Raw genomic sequence first — 20,231 nt, 5'->3', positions numbered from 1 at the left:
TTTTTCATTTAATATTTTTCACCTTTTTATTTATTTATTAATATCAATGCTATCGCTATTTGCTAATTCTGCGTTCATAAGATCGTGCATTGTAAATATTGTAAATTGAATTTATGTGAATATGATAAGCAAATTTTTATTTCGATTCTTCTTAAAATTTAAAATGTTCATTTAAATACAATAAAAAGTGCTGCAGTAGCAAATGAATCTTTTCTAATAACTTATTTATTTACTTTATAATAATTTGTAATTGCTTAAATTGTTTTATTTTATTGCTCTTAGTCACAGGGTTCGTACGCACCTGGACTTAAAAAGTCATGGAATTGTCATAGAAAAACCTAATTTTACTTGTAACGTACTTGTACGTTTGCGACATTTCCCCTTTTGAAATTGAAAATTAAGAAGGGAAATAAGTTTTTTTCCACATTAGGTTCATCCATACCCAGAAAAAAATAATAATAATCCGAATTGGCAAAATCAGTGGTAAGACTCGCACTCAGGGGGCGTCGCCTTTAGGCAGGGCATAATTAATACAGTGACAGTGATTTACAATAGAGAGTCACTTAGGCTGTTCCATGGTCATTCGATGGTACTAAGAAAACTGAACAGTGCGAGCGTATTTCTTAAACTTCAGATAAGTTATATATTACTTTTTCATATAGTATTACTTTTTGTGTTGATTTAGTATTTATCATGAAAGCAATTCTTTTTAGTTATTCATTATTAATTTAGTCTCTTTAACATCTTAATTTATATTTCTTTTTTTATCTATTTATCCATCTTATTTATAATTAATTATTTATTTTTATTTTTGTAACAAAATCTTGACTAAATGCATTTTTATTATTTTTTTGGGGGGTTTTTTTCCCTTCTGTTCTTGCAAACGTTCATGTATTGATGAAGTAGGATTTTACTTCGATTCAATGCAGATTATTGGGTAGTATTATTAAATTAAATTTTTTTATAATTTTTTTTAGTTTTTGAAAAGTTGTTTTTTTATTTATTAGTTTGTTTTTTTGGCAAAGACTAAAATATATGATTTTATCCTTTATTTTTTTGCTGTACTTTGATTTGTTAGTTTCTTTTTAGGGTGGTTTGATGTTAAAAATATGCCTTTTTTGAAGTTTTTTTTACTTAATTTATTTTTATTGTAACACTTTATTAGAATTTCATTTTCCTATAATTAATATTTTAATCGATGCTCGTGTATTGGATATTTTAACTGTTTATTGCGTTTTTTTGTTCGAAAATAGCGGTAGCGTTTCTGTGCTCAAAAATGTTCTTGCATTAATTAGGATTTAATTTTGATTTCACACAGATTATTTATTTGTATTATTTTTTTAAACAACTTCATAACTATAAAAGAAGTTTATCTTTTATTGTTGCTCTGTAAATTCTTTTAGTCTTATTTACCCTTTCGTTGCAATTATCATAGGGGTGCACAACCTGCAGCCCGCTGACTACTGAAGTGCGGCCCGCGAGAGCTACTGAACACAATAAAAAATTTTAAAAAGTTTTTAATCGCACTTTTGAGTTATCACGTTTAGACACGTTCAAATTTAATAGATTTTGTAGTAAATGCATGTTTAACGCTCTTTTTTTAATACCAATTTATCGTAAATATAAATTATTTTGTTAAACACTTATTTCCACTTTGTAACGTGATTTCGTCAGTCCCGAATTTTTTATTAATTTCAATAAACACTTTTCGGTGTTATTTCTGACGATTTCATCTTAAATCGAAGTAATTTTTTCTCTTTTTTTTTCTTTTTTTGCTATTCTTTCTTCTTTTAAGCTATTTTTTTCGGTAGTAATTCCCACATACTATAAAAAATTCCTATAATTTCATTACGACATGCGAATTTTAAATCGCACATTTGACAAATTTTATTCGTGCTGAGTTTAGCATAAATGTAAGTAATTTTTTTTCTTTCTCTTTTGAATCGCTATACTTTTCCGCGTGATTTTGACCATCCCATTATTTAATTACAACACGATGTTATTATTTATGTTATTACAACACATTATGTGTAACATTATGTTATTACAACACGAGCATTTAACTCTAATTCGGTACACGCCAGAATTTCTGATCACGCATTTTCATCAGAACGCTATCGAAAAATTACAAGATGGATTTGTCTGATTAAAAAAAAAAAATTTTTTTTTTTTAAAAAATCAGTAATTTAAAAACTTGTGGTTCAGAATAAAGTAATCTAGTTTTCCAACTTTCGTTTTTCCCTTTTTCCCCTAGAAGATAAATATGCAAGCCATGGGCAGAAACATGGATTTTAAAATTTTAGAACTTTATGTTAAAACTATTTCTTATAATAAACAATACTACAATATAGTCAAAATACAATTTTATATCATATCTATACAAATTCAAAAGAAAAAAAAAGACATTTTTAAAAAAATATTTTGAGAAATTTAAAAAAATATTCTGAGGACTGATCATTTAACCAACTGAATTTTTGACTAAAGTGCCAAATGCTCATTAAATCCCTAATTTAAGAGCAATATGATAGCAACCAGAGAAATTCAAAAGAATTCAATTTTTAAACTGCTCACTGTTTGTTGCTTAAGTAATCTTTTTCGATAAAAAAAAAGATAACATATATAAAAAAATCTAAGAATTAATAAAATGAAATAATAAAGTGCATTACCAAATAAGTATTGAATTTTATTTTGAACTGTAAGTTTTGTTTTAATTTTAGGCTTTTGTTGAAAACTTATAAATTTTCTTCAATTAAAATATTTAATTTGAATTTCTATTACTTAATTATGCATTAATTTTTTTCTTACCTTCATTCTGTGAGCATTGCAGTTTTTTTTTATTAGAATTTATTTTTAACATTAGTTTTTGATATGATAAAAATGGCATTTTTTCGTTTTTTAAAAGTATCAGTTTTTTTAATTTTCGAATGAATTCTAATAATTGAACCAGGGTTGGCAAGGTTTAGGATAGAATGGATTAATCCACGGTTTAAACCCTGGTTTAAACCGTCCTGTCCAAAACCCCTTTGTCCAAAACTGTCTTAAACTGTCCAAAACCCTTTTACTCAAATTATGTCACAATTTTATCTGAACAATATTTAAGAGGTAAAATAAACATAGAACTAATTACATATTGATAATTAAATATACTAGAGAATATTTGTTTTTAAAAGTATAATGTTTTATTAATATTGTTTGACTATTCAATTTAAACAAAGGTAGATTAATCAGTAATCAAGTTCAATTGGTCCTCTCATTCAATAGTACATAACTGAAGTTTGGCCTTGCCATACAGGTTCAAATATTAGGGACTAAGTGCTTGTTTTCTTCATAAACAGGTTTATTTATCTATAGTACTATTCAAGAATACTTTTATTTCATTCATGTTCAATTCTTTTAGCATAGTGGTGATACATCACCAGTGTCAGTAACTGAAACTGATGTTATGCCCTTCAAAACTGTTTATACATTTTTCAGTTATTTTGTATTTTCAATTTAAACTAATAAAATTATCTTTAAAAACAATTTTTTTTAAAATAGATGTCTTTTTTTATCATCCTGTAATGCAGAAATTATAACATATTTTTAAAAAAATATTGTGAAAAATAAAAGGTTAATTTTTGAACAAATTTAGTATTTTTTTTAAGAAAAATTATTATTTTTTAATATTGCCATATTTATCCTTATGCAAAAATATTATTTATCAGTATTAAAAGCATAGTTATATTTAAAGTATTAGGTATTCACTTTTGTTGTTCAATGAATTGTGGAGCTTCAAAAATTATAAACCTTTTCCTATTATATTAAATTATTTTCTTTTAATAGTAAATTGTATAAAAAATATCAAGTATTTATTGATGCATGTAATTATTATGTGTACAATGGTTACACTACACCTATAGAGTTTTTACCTTTTACAAAAGTTCAAGGTATTGGACACTTTAAGACAGTTTAACCCAGTTTAGGACAGTTTTACCCAGTTTAAGACAGTAAAACCCTGTCCAAAACCAGTTTAGGACGTCCAAAACCCCAACCCTGAATTGAACGACTTTAATTTTCTACAAATATATTACTAAGCTTATTAATAAAAAAAATTAGAACACTAATCAGGGTTGGGTTTTTGATGTCAAAAAGTGGTTTTTGACATGACAAGGGTATAATACTGGTTTAACCGTCAAAAACCCGTCGAAGACATTAAAAACTGAAGTTTGCCAAGAAAATATATAAACTTCAAAACTACCAACAGTTGCCATGCATTATATGGAAATTTAATTATACTATAGGTAATCAGCAGGTTTTAAAATATTTTTTTATTAAAATTAAGGTAAAATAACAGATTTAAAATCTCAGAAATTTATATTCAAATGCATGTGCAGAAAAATTTTGCACAAAAATTGTTTAAATATTTATATTTTGAAAACATTTTTTTTTTGATATTTAAGAAAATTAAAAGTTTATTACCATGCATTTTTGACATATAAGGAACATTTAACTAATATTTATATTTATAAGGAACTTACAAGTTATGTTGTATAAATACAAACTTGATACAAGAGTATAAAAAAAAAATTTTAATGTTATACCGAATATCTTTATTATCCAGTATGTTAATTTGAATTTAAAAGTAGTTATATTTATGAATAATGATAAATATAATTCATATTGTTTATTATATTTATTTATAATTATTACACTTATCATTTTAAAACTATTTTCATCTCTTAATTTTTTTTTCTCCACTTGTATTAAGAATACAAATAATGTATATCTTGAAAGTAAGAAGTAATTATTCAACAGCTGAATATTTAGATATCCAACAAAACTATATAGTATTCAGCAAAATGAAATTCACAAGTATTTGGATAAACTAAATTTTCAGCATAGTAAATGAATAGGCTGAATATACTGTAAATCGACACTAACTACTCTGTGTATTTAACAGAAAGCACTTAAATTTGTATTGTCTTATGTTAACTATGAATTAAAAAAAATTTAAGATTTAAAATTCAGAATTACTGATTTTTCTGAAAAACTAACAACCAACCACAAAAGTCAAACGAAACAGAAGAACATTACAGTCACTGATCCATGAAATATGTAAACAAATTATTATGGAAATTTTTTAATTACCCTAATTAAATACATAATTTTAAAAATTAGAACATGCATCACACTACATAATCAAAATGAAAATGATGGAAGTAGAAATTTAATTCAAAATTCAATAGTCTAGTTCATTTGCTCCTCGCAGCATACAGTAGCACATAACTAGTTTTGAACATTTTTCCACCACCAAACAAAGTATGTTGAAAGCGGTTCACTAATCCCTATCCCCCCCAGCTTACTTTAGAAGAGCTAAAAATAGACAAAAATTCCCTGATTGTGAATGTTGCATGTGCCCAACCTGTTTAAAAGATTTTTCTTTAAAAGATGTCTAATGTACAAAACTGCTAATGTTTATCTTTAAAAATGTCTAATTTTTAGTATAATCTATATTATACACTAAATTTGGTTTTAAATAAATTTCTTAATAATATCAATGCAGATTTTCAATAACACATGAAAATGAAAACATAATATTACAAAAGATGTGAGCTTTCAAAAGTACAAGATTTTGGTTACTTTTCAAAATATAAGTGTTTCTTCAAAATTTTAAATTTATTTTTTCTAGAACATATTTAGAAACACTATCCTTTATAAAAAAATATATAAATTTTATGTATTAATTAAATTTCACATATGAATATAGGTTTTTGACATTTTTGACAGTGAGGTTTTTGACGTGACGGTTTAAACCATGGTTTAAACTGTCAAAAACTGTCACATGTCAAAAAACTGCCAACCCTGACACTAATGTTAAAAGAAATATTACTACATTTGCCATTAATGTGTCTAAATACATGTCAGGGGTCTGTTTAGAGGAAATTTGGGTTCGTTAACGGACCCTTCACAAAATATCTTTTCATAAAAACGGACCCTTCACAAAATATTTTAACTTAAAAACTGACCCTTCACAAAATGATTTTTCTTTTAATTGGACCCTTCACAAATTTGTTTTCTTCATTATTGTTTTGTTAATCGAATAAACCCTTCCCAGGGCAGAAAACAAGAAAGATGGATGTAAACGAATTAAGTTTTGTCTTCGGCAGACGATTCTTCCATTACTCGTCCGAAATGAATATTCTGCGTTCAGCAGTATAGGCTATATATCAAATGTTGCATCTCTAATTTAGAAGCAGCAATTGCTGTTTATTTTTGAAAATTTAATTTTTTTATTATAATTTTACAGTGCCGAGCATAATCTTGTATCTATTTACAATTTAAAAAGTCCTTGAAAAAGTTTTTTGCAATAACCGGACCCTATTTACACAAATTCATAAAAGCGGACCCTGGTTGAAAGAATGTGAGTAATTTTTTCACAATTTCACGAAAAACGGACCTTTCACAAAATGTCTGGACAGACCCCTGCATGTGCGGCCCTTCGTTAGTCAACCTGCTGTGCAAGTGGCCCTTTACTCAAAAAGGTTGTGCACCCCTAAATTATCAGATCTGATATATACTGTATAAGTTAAAGATGAATGTGAAGTTAAAGTTTGATATTATTGCTGCAACTGAATTCAAGTATAAAACTTCCAGTATGTTTTATTTAAAAGGACGAAGTAAGAATTTTATTTTGAAATTTTTTTTTGTAAATATTGTTTTTCCTGTATATACTTCAGAACTTCGTTTTCAACAGTTAACACTAGAACCGCGGGACTTTGAATATACCTAGAACCGCGGGGCGGGTCATTTTGACCCGAGATAATAAACCTTATAAAAATATATGTTATCATTTAACTAAGAAAGCTGAAACATATCTTTTTATAAATTAATACATAAAATGTTATATTAATAACCAAAAATGTCTTTTTTTAATGAAAGAAATATTGTTTTATTGAAAAATTATTCCAATTTAGAAATCTCTTGCTTAAAATAAATATATCTTAACCTTTATATTTTAATGGAAAAATTAGAGTTTTAAGCTTATAATTTTTACTAAAAAATGAAAGAAATACACAAAATAAATACCTCTTATTCACTTGTTTCACAATTTTTTAACCCAATTTATTGTATGCACTCAACACACAATTTAGTAATGCGTTTTGTGCATTTACCACAAATGGGTGCTTTGCAATTTGTACAAATATCTTGTGTTTAATTCTCACACTTTGAACTATGGCATCGAACTCGTTTTCGCTTAACTTGTAGTTGTTCATCATTTTCAGAGGTCCCTTGGTACACTTGTGTTTTTTTTTCTGCCGGGAGAGAACAAATTTTTCTGGCAATTCTTCAATTAAGCCTTGAATAAATTGGCGTCTACTAATACATTTCCCGGTTACAGCTTTGTATAAAACCCAAGCATTAATAGCAGCAAGGTCCAATATATTATAAAAAACCTGCACCGGCCACCTACGTGAACAAGCTTTGACAGTATACTTTCTTGTCATTTGATCAATTACGTCGACACCGAATTTAGTTCCATTGTAGAAAGCAATGGTATCAGGCAATTTTTTTGAATCATTTGTGATTTCAACTGTTGGGTGAAGACTACTTAACAATAAAACATTTTTATCTTTTTTCCCCTGGTAAACAGTTAGACTGATGTCATTATGAGTAAGTACAGTGGTAGAATGCAATTCAGATTTCGACACTTTCACAGAGACAGGTATTTCTCTTCTTGAACGTTTTACAGTTCCTACAAGGCTGGTGTTTTTTTATTTTAATGCCTCTGCAAGTTTCAACGTAGTAAAAAAGTTATCAGTAGTAACGTTTCTGCCTTTGTTCTCATATGGACTTATTAGGCGCAATACAACATGTTCGGAAAGAGGAACGTTTGGTGGACAGTGTTGATCTTTTCCGAGATATGGGAATCCATTAATCAGATATTTTGAATCAACATCTGCTGCCAACCAGAATTTTATGCCAAATTTGTCCGGTTTGTTTGGCATATATTGAATAAACCTACAGCTAGCTTTGGTAGGAAATAACTGTTCATCTACAGTTAAGTTAGGACCTGGTGTATAGTTAGTCTTACAATTTTCAATGAAACGATTCCAGACATCGGATACAAGGGCAAATTTGTCTGTTTGTAGACGATCTGATCTCGTTGATTTTACATCGAAGCGCAAGAATCTCATAATTTCACGAAATCTGTCTCTTGGCATCGTATTTCGGAAAAACGGAGGTCCCCAGTCCATTGACCACAGACTATTCAGCTCAAGTCCTTTTGCGCAATATATGCCACGTGCATATAAAATTGCTATAAAAGCATCAACCTCTTCCAATGTTACGACCCATTTATTTTCAGGAATATGACGATGAGCTTCATCTTCAGTACATTTCTTTATATGTTTTAATATTCATTCATCGATGAAGAGTCTCCAGGCACTTGCCGGACTACCGTCCATAATATTGAGTTTAGCATGGAGTGTTGGGCCTCCAACTTCCCTCAAAATATTATGCTTTGATTTTCTTCCTATGTTCTTTGTTCCTAATTGCGATACATTCCAAACTGTCCCATCATTTCCAACTTCGAAAGTTATTGCTAATTTCCTTTTCTGATTTCTTTGTGTAAATGTTCTTTTTCTTATAATTTTCGATGTTTTACTTTTATCTGACAAATTAACATCATTATCATGATGAGAAGGGCCAGGAATTGTTAGCGGACTGACAGAGTCATCTTCACTTTCATTTTCTTCAGCCGAATCCAAAACGTCTTCATTAGTAGGCAGGTATTCATCTCCACTACTCAAAATTGAAACATTCTCATCATTGTCATCTTCTGAATCATTTTCAGGTAATTGTTGAAAATATTCCAAAGCTTCCTGAACGGTAAGGTTACGACGCCGTGACATACTTATAATAGAAACAAAAAGAAAACCTTTCAATAGTCAACAAAGTATTTCACTCTGAGCTCGAATGGTCTTCACATGCAAACGTACATACTCATTATGACCTTGACTGAAATCCTTCACTTATCCCCCCACCACCGGTTCAGAACATACCATTTGCAGATTTCAAGGGTTGAGGCAGACATGCTATATCGCTTTGACGTTGTTTGAACGGAAAAAGGATTCCCCCCCCCCATAATTCTGGTATCAAATTTATTTACGGGTCATCTTGACCCACCCCGCGGTTCTAGGTATAAGTGTTAATACCCCATTAAATTATCTTATTCGTTTTGAAATTTGGCAAGTAGTTTTTTACATAAAATTATTAAAAGTCATAAAAGGAATATTTTTTTTAATTAATACTTTTCGTGTAGTGACAAATTAAACATTTATTTGGGTCAAATTGACCCGCTCCGCGGTTCTAGTGTTAAGCTTAAAAACGCAGTTTATTTTATTTGTTTATAAGGGAGAGCCAGATACTTAATCAAGATTAATATCTGAAAATAGTTATTCTAATCATCAACTCAAGAAAGACATATTTGAAAAATTTCAATTGTTTCCCCAGGTCTTTCAAAGGTATGTGTAAAATTTTACATATATTTTTAGTGAACTAAGAAATATTGAGATTAAGGGGAAAAAAAACCTTGCTTGAATTTTTTTTCTAATTTTTCAATTCAAACTGTAGTCTTTTTTCTTTGGAAAATTGTAGTTATGCATTTAATAGTTATAATTGTGATTAGTGATAAAGTAAACATATATAATTATTCATTTAAATTATGCAAAGAAGGCTAAGGTATCGGACTTTTTTTTAAATACAATGCCCTTTTTTTTAAAAGTATAGTGCCCTTTTCAATTTTTAGCACCCTGTCCTTTCTTTAGCCTAGAATGAACCCTGACTTTTAAATAAGGTAAATTCAAAAATCTTTGCTTATAATAAAATAGTGTTAATATGAATCTCGATATTAGCAGATTCCAGCACAGTCCCAAATATTTAAAATGGGGAGAATCTGCCAAACCAACGGAATTAAATTGGTAGACTTCTGCCAATTGGTGTGTAAACGTCTTGTCAATGAGATTTAACAAATAATTTCAAAATTAAAGTTTCAGATTGTGGAAATCTGAAAATTCGGTCGGTTTATAAATTTTTGATTCACCTAAGTGCGCGAACCAGTGATCTTGAGATTTGCAGAATTTAGTGAAACTTACAGAAAAATCACATGCTCTGCTTTAGCTTTTAGACCCAGAAGAATGATACAAAAAAAACCCGAATACATCACCCCCGACTGTGTTACAACTTAAAGTTTAGTAGACACTATCAACAATGTTTTGATTTTTGTAGGTTACATTTAAGAGTATTCCTTCATTTTTTTATTGTATAAAGTATTAAATAGGTTTTTGCTCTCTAATAACCATTTACCACAAGCAGTATTTTCAGAAAATGAAAAGCAAAAATTTTTCACTGAAGTTTTACAACTTCATGAATCATCCACAACTTGAACCAAATAATTTAAAAACGAAACAAATAAATATATTCCTATCTAATTATATGATAGAATTGTATACTTATGAATAAAAAAATAGAATATAAAAAATTAAAGGTTTATTGTAAAAATATTAATATTTACAATATAGTGGACAGATGGAATAAAATTATTTTTTCAATATTTTTTGAAATTTTGGTTTGAAAATGCTCTTTTTTCTTTGAGATATTTCTGTATTGTGATATGTCGTGTCAACTACTATCGCCTAGGTGCAGATTTTAAACCTGCAAATTTTATTTAAAAAACTTGTAAATGTTTGCCAGCGGGTGGCTACGTATTATGCTTTCAAGTTGGTTCCTTTTTGTGATGTTTTTTTTTCCGAGGGTTGCTGCTCGGAAGTTACTAAGACTTTATTCTGCCACAGATCAAGATAGAGAAATCTTTTTTCCCAATGCAAACATGAAGTTTTCAACTTTTGTAACATTCTTCTCCTGTTACAATCCATCCTTTTTTTAATTTATTCCTAATAGCAATTATTTTTCTATAAATTAGTGTGAATACAGAAAGTGTCTCATTGAATCAAAGGCTTTAAAAACCTGCACAAAGGTAGCACTGGTTACGATTGTGCTTCATGGCCTGCATTGTTATCATTTGCTCTTCAATATCTGCAACCATCTTTGCAATCAACATCACACCACAAGTTTCACCAAATGATGTATGAACATCAGAAGCAATGGTCGGAAGTAGCGCATTACAAGTAGTGCTGTAGTCCCTATTTTTTGCTTAATTTGTAGTGCAGTGTGCTACTTTTTTAAAAAAGTAGTGCAGTGTGCTACTTTTTTAAAAAAGTAGTGAAATGAGTAATGCCATACAAAAAACAGTAGATTGTAGCAATTTCTGGCAACTACTTTTCACCATAGTTTCGTATGTGAACAGGGTTCTAACCATACAACACAACTCATTTTTCAAATTTGATGGATACATACCCTCAAGGGTCTGTCAAAGGACACAATTTTAAATACCTTCGTTATTGTTAGGTAACAAGAATTGCATATTTAGAATTAAGAATAACTAATAATTAAATTAAGCAATTATGAATAAAAGATAATTTATCTGCTTGGTCACACGTTCACATGCGAATGTTAACTCATAAAACATTGATGATATTTCAAAGGAAGGAAACATATTTCGATGCACTTTTTAGAGGAAATAAAATAACATTGAGAAATTAACGAAATTACAGGTATTTGATAATTTCCTAGCATCTCTTAAATTAAATATTCACTGTCAAGAAGGACAAAAATAGTTGAATTGAAGACTAAAAGAACAAATTTGAAGGAAATATTTCAGATTAGCAAACTGGCTCATGCAAACATAATAACCCACACAGCCACCGCTGTCCCAGGGATATCCAAACACGTCTGTTACTTATCCAAATATCCAGTGGATATTCGGATATGTTCTAGACTTCTTACTGATATCTAAACACTATCTGATATCTAAGTCCATGAGTTAGATATTTTAGACATCTCTGGGATATCGTTTTTGGATATCTGGGGGATGTGGTAATTTGGTTATTATAGAGATATCCAGGCATATCTAAGTTCTAGATATGGACATTTTGGATATCTTTAGGATATTTAATATAGATAAGTTTAAGATATGGATCACTGGATGTCTGTAGAATGTCTAAGAGATGCTTCAAATCGTACTCAATAGCTGACGCAGATCCAGTTTTCGATATCTCAGAGATTTCAGTTTTTGGATATTGATATTCTTTTATTTACAATTCCAAACTCTGATATAATTTTCTTTTTCTGATGCAGATTTTTTTTTTCTGAATTAAAACGGAATTTGGAATTTTTAAATATTCTTAGATAATTATAATTCTAACCGTACTCAACAAAAATAGAAACCTGATACCAAATACAAAACTGCAGAATTTATTGTTAGCGAGCGTCTTCTTTTACAACCTTGATATAAAAATCATTTATTGCTGAAGTAAGTAAGAGTTTTTTATTATTGAAATATTTGTTTTCTTCTTATTGGTTATATTGTCATTTTTATTTCTCCTATATGCATTTTACATATCTCTGAAATGTATGAACTTGGATATTGTTGAATTGTTATGGCTTACAATATGAAGAGTTACTGTTTGAAAAATTTTCTTTAAAGATTTCATTTTCTAACAATGTATGCTTATTAAAAGATAAATCTATTTGTTTAATAAAAAATATTATTAAAATATCAGATGGTAGTGTAAATATTGTAGTCACCAAATTTCTTAGCTGTGTTGATGTTATGAATATCTTGCTAAATCTTCACAGCTATGAATATCCTGCTAAATCTCATATAATTTTTGGCTCGGAATCATTCCTCTTTATTTTATGTGTGTCAACCAGGGTTCGTGATTTTTTTGATTTTTTTAAAAAAAAATAAAAAAAAATCGGATTATTTTGATTTAAATTGGATTTTTTTGATTTAAATCAGATTTTTTTGATTTTTATTTAAATCCACTATAAGAGCTTTAATTTATGATCAAAAAAACTTTATAAATGTTTAATCAAAATTAAATTAATATTAAAACTATATTATAACAATATTTTAGAAGCTCTAACTTACTAAAATAACTTTTCATTATAATGCATAGCGACCATTTTGATACAAAGGCATGATTGAAATTAAAAGACAAGATAAAATAGATAATTTAAAGAATACTACTTTAACTAATAACACAAAGTTTCAATTAGCACAGTATAATTTTAATTTAAAATTGTGATCTCTTTTTTTTTCTCATGATTTATAAAATGGCAAAATAAATGCAACAGAATGTGTTTATAAATGTTGTTATTCATCAAAAAATAAATATTCAATCTATATATTTTTATGTTAAAATATTCATTTTTAATCCTTTATCAAAATACATAAGTTAAGCTAAAAAACATTTTTAAAAAAATCTATGTACTCATTGGAATTTTTTTTCACAAAAGAAAATCTGATAATTTCAAAGATACCGTAAACATATTATGAGAAGAAAAATAAAAACCAGTTAATAACCCTACTGCTTCAAATAGACTTTGATAGGGAAGAATGACACTATATCAGAAAAAAAATATCTGAACTCAGCTTTTTTTTTTCTTTCTATTTTTGGCATATTAAGGTAATTTCTTTTTAATATAACCTCAAGCTTTAGAAATATAGAAATTTCCATCAATAAACTATGATGTAGATTTGAATTTCATGCTTTTTTAATCAAAAGGTAGAATTTTAATTAACATTTGCTTTCTGAAAAAAAAAGCATGTTTATTTACTTTCTACAGCTATGCAAGTCTATATTAAGACAGCATTAAATATTTACTTTAATCTGTACTTTCAATGTTAAGAATCAAAAGATTTTTAAACATGTAATTTTAAATGTGTTTAACACACTCCAAGAAAGAAAGTAATTTCGTTAACTAAAATTAATTAATGCAGCAATTTATTTAAAATAAATTTTAAAACTGAGAAAAGAAAATAATAAAAGTATCAATAATTTAAAGCACTGTTTTTTAACTTTTAAAATCAATATAATATATATATAAAACTCAGTTGATTTAAATCAATGATTTTTTTAAAAAAATCATTTGATTTTAATCATGATTTAAATCAAGCTGATTTAAATCAACGAACCCTGGTGTCAACCATATTTTATGTAAATGCCTTGCCTTAAAAGAAAATGATAATTACAACATATTTCCTTTGTATTATAAATATTAATTACGTTCTAATTAGATTTTAGCTTCTTACCTATATTACATTACACATATTTATTATTTTTCATACTTTTTATATCTTATTGCAAATAAAACGGATCGTTTTGTTCTTGTATAAATTACTTAATCTTCCTCATGTGAACACGCTTAATGTGAACTAATTTTTATCTTCTCGCTAAAAGTCTTATTAATATCAACAGCCCCTTTTTCCTAGACTTTGCAGTTCAGATTGACAAGTCTAAATACATTAATTTTTTTTCACTTAGTAGAATTGAAAGTTTTAACAAGGAATTCCTGTTTTCCTCACAAAATCATTCCTTTAATATTAGCGTTGAATTCTGTTCAATATATATAAATATATACGATTCTTCTATTTTGTTTACCCACTTACAAATTGCTGAGCCAAATTTTTAATTTTGAATACATTAGCCATTTGTCAGGCTGATGATATTAATACATCATTATTTTATTTGTATATATTGTATATGTAATATTGGCTGCTGAAATTGTTAATAATATTTTATTATTGTGGTCATCCCCATGGCAGAATCACAGCGACATTGTCACAGAATGTTACGGTTCTTGCAGAAAGATTTTTCTTTTAAAAAGTAAAAAAATTTAGTTTTCTTTTCTACAGAAATTTACACATAATATTTGAACCATGCATTTAGATAATCACTTTTTGACGCGCCTAATTTGCGCCGGTAGTATCGTAAATCAATGTAAAGTTTGTATTATATTTTCGGCAGTTATTGATATTGATTTTCACCTGATTTTGTAAATATCTCTATTTCACACTATATGGAAAATTCGAATCTTGCATTTGAGTATTTACTTTTAAGGCAATGATTCTGTCTAATTGTTGGCTGCTATTGATTTCTCAATAGTTTTTATATCAGATATTTTTATACAGTATTAAAATTATTTATTACGCATTTGAGTAACCCCTTTTTGATGAGTCCAATTCGCATGATTTCATCGTTAATCTTCGTTTTTTTCTTCTTATATAATGGATTACATTAACTTTTAAAATTTTGATGATTATTTACAAAATGCGAAGAAGAAAATAATTTGTGTGACATCCTCTCCCTCCAACAAAATGCGTAAATAACACCCATAATATTAGAATAAAAAATTATTACATGTTTAATTAAAAAAATTATAGTTTTTTTTGGAAACACAGCTTTTTTGTTATTTTTAAATTACTAACATATATGTTTGTTATATTGAAGTTATCTTACAGAAAGATATTAGTGCCAGACAGTTTTGTTGCAAATAGCTTGAAAAAATTCTGCCACAGGGGTGGTCACTATATTATCTTTGTGCAATTTGCATGTTTTTAAAAAAATCATATTTCTTAAGCAATATTTCCACACATACTGAAATGATTGCTTGAGTGTTAGGAATTATCATTGTACTATATATAGCTTTTAATTTAAAAAATGTTTAACTTAGAATTTTGTTATTTTCATTTTTTATAATATTGCAATTGCTTTATTCATGTATATATCTGAAATATGTAAATGTTCAAAAGTATGTTTAATTTTGCATTATATGGATAATGACCAAGTGCATCAAAACAATGTTTCCATGCACGGACATGATTGCTTGAATGCAATGGATTATCATTGTATATATAGCTTTTAATTTTAAAAAATCATTAACTTAGAATTTCTTTATTTTCATTTTTTTGATATTGTAATTGCTGTATTCATGTATATATCTGAAATATGTGTTCAAAAGTATTTTTAATTTTGCTTTATATAGATAATGCCGAACAATTTTTCAATTGTTAAGTTTCTATTGACTGATGAGGTTGCAGTTGTGCCAGTGACCTGGTTGTCAACAAAAGGTTGTGTGTGGCCTCCTTTAAAAGCGTATGAAGTAATGAAACTTGTTATGAAGCTAACTAAACCTTCTCCAGATTGGATTTGCCATGAAGCAAAACTTTTGGGTGAATATTTTAATAACTTTTTACTAAAAGAAATTTTTTTTTTTTTTTGTCCAAATGCAATTTCAACTGGTATGTATACACCAGTTAAGACACGATGTTTGTATATAATTAAATAGGATGTGATGAACTTTTTATAATTTTTGTTATTTAATTACTAATTTGTTCTTCTCAGGTACAATCTCAGAGTGCTGTACACTTCACTATTTTATTATTTACTTCCTTGCTCTTTTCTCACTTTTTTTTCCCCATTTGGTTTTTTCCTGTGTTACCCTGAGTGTTCAATATTGTTATTGTTATGAAGTTTTTTAACTCAGAATTTTACAGTGCACCAGTGGATCTAGCCCAGATCTAGATGTAAAGTTTGAATATACATTCATTCAATCTGATACAATTGTTCTTAACCAATTTTGGAAAGTTAAAGCTTATTCATATTATCTAAACTTGTTACCAGACCCAATACTAGACACTGTTAAAACTCTCATTTCTCAACAAAATAATTTGGAAGTTAAAAATAGTATATTTTACAAATCTTTCCCAACAAAATTTTCATTTATTTCATATGTTTACCGATATGATTAAATAAATCAAAATGACATAAGAAGTATAAAACATTTTTATTTATGAGTTGATTTTAATGTAATAAAAAAGAAATATATATATGTGTATGTATGCACAGATATTTCATAAAAAATTATAAATTTATAAAATAAGTGAAAAGAAAAAAAAAGAAAAAAATTAAGAAGAAAAAAGTAGCTGTCACTTTTTACTATTTGTTTTCTTCAGAAAAAATTGTATTCCTTAAGTAAAATTTTTTATGAGTTAGTATTTAACAATAATTACAAAAGCATATGAGCTATCACTCAAATAATGCGCCCTTATTTACAATGCATCAATTCATAAAAATTTGTTTAATTATTTTGTTCATTGTCTGACTCATGGCATTTGTAGAAGAAAAAAATTTAACTTTTTAAATTTGAAACATAATTATCTAATATATATAAGCAAGCAAGGTATGTAATAGAATGTGATGAAATCTACCTTCGTTTTCTATCATAACAGGGTGCCTAGCATTTTTAAAAAGTGCTTAAAGGTGCTTATTTTTTATTTTCATATTTTAAAAGCCATTTAAGGTGTTTTTATTTTATTGTGGGTTTGTAAAAAGTGCTTAATTTTCTATCTTTTAAAAAGAAATTTTTTAGTGTGGCGATTGTTGTCGTAAATTACAAAAACAAAAAAAACGTGATATTCACGATTTTCTTTGCAATATTTAACCGAAACTAGTTAAAGTTTTCAAAAATGTGCTTGTATTTTTTTGGAAAGTGATAAAAAATATTTTTTGAGTGCTCATTTTTTGTTGAAAAATTTGATTATGCATGCTGTATAAATATTATTACTGTATCCTTAAATGATAAAGTACGATTGGGTAATTTTAAGAAGCAAAAATATGGAGAAAGGTTACAACAAAAATGTTTAAACTAATATGCCAATAAATTAACCACTGGTCTTTTAATTTTCACCAGCACACATTTTAGAATTTTTTTCTTCTTCTTAGCATAAATTAAAAGGATTTTTATGCTCTTTCTGGTAGACTTCCCCATAATTCCTTCTATTTTTATCAATCAAATTAGTTTTAGCTTATTGCTTTTAACCAGATTTTAAAAAAAATTAATGTGTACTTTATAGTGGCAAAATAGTGCATCATATCATTCTGTATGCAATTAAAAAGTTAACATTGAGAGTAAATGCTATTTTAAAAAGTCACATTTAACTTTTTTGCACATTTTTTACTTTAACTCATTTCTGTAAACAAACTAAACTACAGAAACAAAATTTAAAATTTTGACTATTTTTATGAAAAAAAAAATTCTGATGGAGAATTGAGGGGTAAAAAAATCTGTTAAGGAAAGAATAGGTAGTTTTCTTGAATGTCATTAATAAATATTTAATTTCAATCATTTCTAAAACTTATGCTATGCCATTGCTCTATTTTTAGGTGCTGTGAGGAGAACCAACTTAAAATAGACCAAGACATAGCAACAGACCATGAAATTGAAAAATGTATGAAAAACGGCATGCAAAAAGCAAGAAATGTTTCTTCGTTAAAAAATTTTAAATTGTAAATTTTACTTTTTTGTAAATAAACTATTTATATATGATTGTTTCGATTTATACCCTTATTTATTTAACATTCTTTTCTAAAAGCATGAAAATGTAAAAAAATTTCAGTTTCAGAAATTTTCCTTTTTTTCTAATTTAAATTAAAACTCATAATAATAATTTAAACTTTTCTTAAAGTTAATTTAAATTTTTTTTTTAATTTTAGAAAATGATTCATTGATGTTCTACAATTTTTTTTTTTCATAATTGAAAAAATTCAGAATCTTGAAATATTTTCATATTATTCCTTCAACCTTCATTTTTCAAATACTACAACCAGTTCTTTTCTTCCAATAAAATTTTTTATGACGTAGTTGTAATTACGTTTCTAATTTAAAACACTCTTTCTGAATATTACAATCACCTTGGAAAAAATGTATTTTAATAAAATTTTACTAAATTCAGTATATTATAAAATTTACTACTTTAACAAATTTCTTAAGGTAGCAATCAAAGCAAAAAATATTTTCAAGTATACAAATATTTCAAATTAGAATTCTGAAATAATTTGTAAAATAAAGTGAATCGGGTATTATGAGTATTTTACATATATCCTAACATTTTGCAATTAATATTCTCAAAACTTACGTGATATACAATCTAAATATACTCATAATACAAGATAAATCAATTTAATGAGAAATTCTCAAATAAAAATTTGTATCGTTTAATAATAAATAATACAAATTTAGTAAATAAGCATTTTTTAATACTTTAGTAAACAAAAATGAAATATGTCTCTCAGACATTCAGGGTTGTCTCTGAGACATCTAAAAGAATATCCTTGGGATATCCAGAAACTAAATATAACAGACATCTAAACGATGTGAGAGAGATATCAATGTTTAACTTAGGACATCCCTTGGATGACTGTGGTAGGTCAAAGATATCTGTCGGATGTCTCTTAGATATGCAACAGACATCAATATCCAAATATCTGCTAGACATCATACAGATGCGACCCCTGGATTTCTGTTGGATATTTCATGGATATTCAGACGTCTCGAGGATCTCTGGTGGATATGGCAATATCCAGTTTTTTTATCCAAGAGATATCTCAAAGATGTGCTGTGGATATTTGTGGCTGTGTGGGAATATTTCTAAATTCTTTATGTTTAACATAAGCCAATTTATTATTTAAAACCATTTTGAACATGTGTAAATTAATATCTCCAGCAAAGTTTGGTTCCTTAAATTGTGAAGTAGTGCTACAATTCCAAAGTAGTTCTTAGTTACTACATTAAAAAAAAAGTAGTAGTAAACTACAAAAATAGTGTAGTTTTCCGACCACTGATCAGGAGTGATGTTGTAGGCATTTTACCCAAATCCCCAAAATCATTTTCTTCTCAAAACAAAACAACTTTAATTTTCTTTTCAAATGTCGGTAAATTTCAGAGCGATGGACGAGGGATTATTAAAATTATAAGAATAGCATTTGTGGCGAGACAGTTAAGACAAAACGATACAGACGGGAAAACGAAAGATGCGGGAACGATGGATCAAGGTTCGAAATGTACCAGAATGAGATTGAAAAAAAAGAAAACGGCAGCATGAATGCGAAACTAATTTAAGAATTAGCCTATTCTATATATTTCTGCAGGAAAAATCGCTTACACCTGGTAACATAATATTAAAAAAGAACAATCTGTAGAGATAAAAATTCTTATAAGAAATTTTGAGGAAACGTTGAAAAAACTTACTTCGGCCACACAACCCGGCTTCACATTTACTACATCAGGGACGATTTCATGAATACTCCATCGTGATAAATCACTTGACATGTTTAAAACACCAAAATTAAACCCTTTTTGATTAAATACACAGCAATATGGATTTCTAAGATGAACTTTAATTTCAACACTTACTACTCTTCGTACAGCAACAACACGAGATAGCATAATTAATTGTTCAAACCATTAATGAAGAAAGTTGCCACTCAAATGTTAGAGAATGGGAGTTT

The 20,231-nt window shown here is 27.6% G+C and overlaps 1 protein-coding gene and 1 long non-coding RNA gene across 2 annotated transcripts in view; one reads left to right on the top strand and one right to left on the bottom strand.

Moving 5' to 3' along the window:
* The window catches only part of LOC107450429 (protein D3), a 59,438-nt gene extending 39,207 nt beyond the window's left edge, over nucleotides 1-20,231 (bottom strand). Inside the window, exon 1 of the mRNA XM_087156120.1 lies at nucleotides 19,972-20,231. Coding sequence (XP_087012246.1) covers nucleotides 19,972-20,169 — 198 coding nt within the window. The 5' untranslated portion in view covers nucleotides 20,170-20,231. The remainder of the gene's footprint in view (nucleotides 1-19,971) is intronic.
* LOC147800879 (uncharacterized) lies at nucleotides 15,931-18,151 on the top strand. Its single transcript, XR_015430894.1, has 2 exons — nucleotides 15,931-16,114; nucleotides 18,108-18,151. It is a non-coding gene; the product is annotated as an uncharacterized LOC147800879 (long non-coding RNA).

The sequence above is a fragment of the Parasteatoda tepidariorum genome, chromosome 12, assembly GCF_982258835.1.
Source record: "Parasteatoda tepidariorum strain Cologne lab strain chromosome 12, Ptep-v5.0, whole genome shotgun sequence".
NCBI classification, from domain to species: Eukaryota; Metazoa; Arthropoda; class Arachnida; order Araneae; family Theridiidae; genus Parasteatoda; species Parasteatoda tepidariorum.
The sequence above is the reverse complement of the archived record's forward strand: the minus strand, read 5'-3'. Positions and strand labels throughout refer to the sequence as shown.